Raw genomic sequence first — 4,759 nt, 5'->3', positions numbered from 1 at the left:
TGCCTTTACTATACAAAATAAGAAGCCTATGAAAATGAACCAAAGAAAATAAATCATATATATATATATATATATATATATATATATATATATCATTTATTTTCCAGTGTTTGTATATATATATATATATATATATATATATATATATATATATACTGTATTCCTGCAGTTCATTGTGCGCTATAGATGTCTACATAGAATAAATATAACGCTGTTCAGTCATGTATATATTAATAAAGCAGATAGGTGTATATCATATTTTGTCATAATTATTATTATGCATTATAAATTATTTCTTTCACTGTTTGTCTGAATTAACCAACTTTACCAGTTTAATTTACAATTTTATGTTAGGTTTGTGCACATGTACTGTGTGTGTATATATATATATATATATATATATATATATATATATATATATATCTATGGTTTGTGCACATGTACTGTGTGTGTATATATATATATATATATATATATATATATATATATATAAATATATATATATATATGGTTTGTGCACATGTACTGTATATATATATATATATATATATATATATATATATATATATATAATCACTAGAATGCACGATATTTCTAAGTTTAAACACAAAACCACAACATAAAACTAAGGCAGAAATGGATGCTAAATCTTTTGGAAGTTGCACATAGAATCTGCTTTCCCATTCTGTAAGAACATACGATGCTGGGAGTCGATGTAACAAGAAATTGATATTTTATTGGGGGATTTACAAGGCTAAACATACAACCAAAACAAGAAATCCAAAAAGTGCTCATTGACTTTACGCTGAGGAAGTTGGTCCCATGTATTATGGCCATATAGTGGTCTCCAACCTGCGGACCTCCAGATGTTGCAAAACTACAACTCCCAGCATGCCCGGACAGCCTTTGGCTGTCCGGGCATGCTGGGAGTTGTAGTTTTGCAACATCTGGAGGTCCGCAGGTTGGAGACCACTGCTGTATACTGTGCTGCGATGCCTAAACCCTACAGTACAAAACACTTAGAAAAATTACCTAGGAGCTGGACACCAAATCTCCTCATTCACATTCATACACAGGACTTGGATATTCATCCCAGGTGGATCTGGCTCATTGAATTCATCTCTATTGAGGGGTCATTATATTAATGGTCAGTACAGTCTATAAATTACTAGGCAAACAAGGACTGCTCAGAATATGTCTGACTACATGGACCTGAACTGGAATAATGTACACAAAATAAAGGGTCAATTCTAAGTCCTCTATATAAGACAACAATGTACAAGTGATCTTACATGTGGGCAGTAGCAGCAGCAGAGGGATCTCAGCTCCAGAACACTGGGCATTGGATTTTAAGCAGTCTACCACACTGGTGACCCCCCCAAAAAAACATGGATTATCATAAAATAATGTATTCGAGGAGCACTGAAACGATTCATAATCTCTAAAGCCTGCACTATTCCCGAACCAGGTAAAGCTGGGATTTGCTGTTCTCTGGTGAGTGCATCACTGCATATGTCTGTGTGCTTTGCATGTACCATAGATCTATGTACTTGCTATGACTTCATGTATGTATTTAGTGTAAACATGCCACAAGTGAGACAAGTAAAACACACTGCTATACAATGATACACTTACACTGCCTTCATTCAGCAGAGGGCTGCAATACAATCAGTTCCCCAGTGTATCTATGGCACCAATGCCTACAATAATCCTCAACTATATAAAGATATTGTGGGGGCATCTCCTCAGGGAGCAATTGTAGCCTCACAGGTCTATCCGGGGTGGATTTCCACAGTTCTCTCTCAGGTCCTCCCAGAAGGTGGATTATATGGTCCTCTTTCAAAGGTCTATTCTAGGGTGCAAGGCGCTGTGCTTGGTTTCATGGTCCCAGTAAGAGCAATGCATCATGGACAGCTCTGAGGGCTGCCTGGCACAGGTAAACTGCACTCCATTGGAGGTGGCTGAGGGTGGGGGAGCAGGGCTGGCAGGGCTCAGCTGCTGGGGGTGATGGGCATGCGGGTGGTGGTGGTGGTGGCTCATCCCGTTATAGGAGTTGACCATACTGGGGATTGTCATGCTCTGGACCCTGGAATATGGACTGTATGAGGACGATGCAGATAGTCCCTTGACATTGACTGGGCTGACGTTTCCACCAGCCATCTGACAGGAGGTGTAGGACATAGGGGTTGGTGGTTGACCCAGGGACCAGGAGTTGTTCATGAAGGTGGATTGCAGGTACTTGGGTGGAGACAGGTAGCCATAGGTGTCACTGCTGAACAGGCTCTTCCCTGCCTGGAAGTGTGTAGGAGGAGGCCTGAATGGTCTCTTCATCCTTCTTCTCCTCCTGTAGTTCCCCTTCTCAAACATATCCTCACAGGCTGGATCCAGGGTCCAGTAGTTGCCCTTCCTTTCCCCTCCACCCTCCCGGGGCACCTTGATGAAGCACTCATTCAGGCTCAGGTTGTGGCGTATGCTGTTCTGCCATCCCTTCTTATTCTTCTCATAGAAAGGAAACTTACTGATGATGTACTGGTATATGGCCGAGAGGGTCAGCCTCTTCTCCGGGCTCTCCCTGATGGCCATGGCGATGAGGGCCACATAGGAATAAGGGGCTTCTGAGAGGGATCCGGCTTCTCCTGCGCCTTTTCCATGTCCTCCTTTTCCCTCTCCCCTTCTTTGGCGCTGTTGGCATTGTGAGCCATGAGTGCCACCGTGTTCTCGTCGGGGGCTTGGTAGGCAGCCATGGTGGCACAGCTCTGGCTGAAGCAGTTGTTAGGATTGGTGTATTCGGAGGTGGCACTCATATGATCAGAGGGTGGTCCATAGGGTGCCGATGCTGAGAGTCCTGTTGGATTGATCCTGGAATGATGCTGGAGAACTCCCTTGGTGCAAGAGTCCAGTGTGCAGGATGAATGAAAGGCTCCAGGTGATGGAGTGAGAAGTACTCCTCTGTGCTGCTGGGAAGCCCACTTTATATCTCTGCCCTCCTAGGCAGTCTGGTATCCTGGCACTGGACAGGGCAGAGGTTTTCAGCGTCTGTCTATTGCAGATGCACTGAGCAGACACTGGCAGAGTCAGGGCTGTCCAAGTTGTGCCAAAGTGTCTCCTGGAGTGTTCCCTCCCCTGTCCTGTCCCTCTCTGCAGGAGGCAGAGACCTGTGAGGATCCTTCCTCTGCTCTCATTGTATTAGAGCTCAGCCAAGTTCCGCTTCCGTCAGCAGCTCCCCTTCTATAGACCAGCCCGGAGAGGAAAGGGTTCACCTCCAAGTCACAGACATCCAACCTGACACCTAGCATCCAGGCACAACACAGACCTCTGACCTATTCCACTAACCCTTTCCTTGCTGCCTCCATTTCTGCCCTTCCAGGCATTAACCATTCCCAGTCTGCATCTTGCAACTTAAAAAAAATAAAAATAAAAACTTTCCCCCACTGAGGTCTTGTGGTGGCAGCAGACGATCCCTGTGCATGTGCCTTGACTTGCTCAGCCCAGGATACAGAAGAAACGACTTGTCACACTCAGTAGACTGGATCTGCCACAGGAAGCCAAAGACAACAGATTCTATTAGCGCTGTTCACGCTAGATTTATCGCCCAACTCATCCAGTCTCCTCTCTGCAAACGATCTGCTCGTACAAGAGACGAGAGGCGTCAGATCTTCAATGACAGTAATTGTATCTGCGATCACATTACATTGTAGATCAGTACTCTGCGGACAGTCCATAGATCTCAGCAAAATAACTCAAGTCCAATGGTAAATATTTACGCTTTGCAGTATAGACATAAAATTAGAATTAATAATGCATGCAAAAGACAAATAAATAGTAATAATTTTATATATATATATATATATATATATATATATATATATATATATATATACACAGATGTAGAAGAGCCAAGACATTATTGACGTGTTATCTGTGGTGACCTATAGCGCATCATCATTACATACCTCTGTCTGTATATGTCAGTGTTTCCCAGCCAGGGTGCCTCCAGCTGTTGCAAAACTACAACTCTCAGCATGCCTGGACAGCCGAAGGCTGCAACAGCTGGAGGCACCCTGGTTGGGAAATACTGGTATATGTAGTGACATTTCATATTTAAAAGTAGCTTTTTTTTTTTTTTTGCTTATATAGACTTGTTTGCAGAAAAGAATAGACATATAAATTATATATATATATGTATATATATATATATATATATATATATATATATATATATATATACATATATATATATATATATATATATATATATATATATATATATACACACACAGATGTAGAAGAGCCAAGACATTATTGACGTGTTATCTGTGGTGACTTATCATAGCGCATCATCATTCCATACCTCTGTCTGTATGTCAGTGTTTCCCAACCAGGGTGCCTCCAGCTGTTGCAAAACTACAACCCTCAGCATACTGGGAGTTGCAGTTTTTGCAACAGCTGGAGGCACAGTGGTTGGGAAACACTGGTATATGTAGTGGCATTATTATTTAGAAGTCTCTTTTTTGGCTTATATACACTTGGTTGCAGACACAATAAAACCTTGTAAACCTTTGCATGTTTTGGTAAACCCTGCACGTGTTCTGTTGTATTCACACATAGCGGCAGAGCACATACACGGAGCAATGGAGTGTTTATTATGAGTGTAGGGTTGTTATTGTTGTTTGGAGAGAACATCTCTTTAGCCAATGGCAAATTTACACACGTTGTATTACTGCTCGGCAAGAATCATGGCGAGAAGACTATCAGGGAG

General features: G+C 42.0%; 1 protein-coding gene across 1 annotated transcript; it reads right to left on the bottom strand.

The window, feature by feature from the left end:
• Nucleotides 1-977: 977 nt before the first annotated feature.
• On the bottom strand, nt 978-3,458 carry FOXL2 (forkhead box L2). The gene is given in 2 exon segments (XM_056563115.1): nt 978-2,612; nt 2,615-3,458. Coding segments are annotated over 2 exon segments (963 nt in total). The 5' UTR covers nt 2,805-3,458; the 3' UTR covers nt 978-1,839.
• Nucleotides 3,459-4,759: the final 1,301 nt, after the last annotated feature.

Source organism: Hyla sarda, chromosome 3, assembly GCF_029499605.1.
Source record: "Hyla sarda isolate aHylSar1 chromosome 3, aHylSar1.hap1, whole genome shotgun sequence".
Taxonomy (NCBI): Eukaryota; Metazoa; Chordata; class Amphibia; order Anura; family Hylidae; genus Hyla; species Hyla sarda.
The sequence above is the reverse complement of the archived record's forward strand: the minus strand, read 5'-3'. Positions and strand labels throughout refer to the sequence as shown.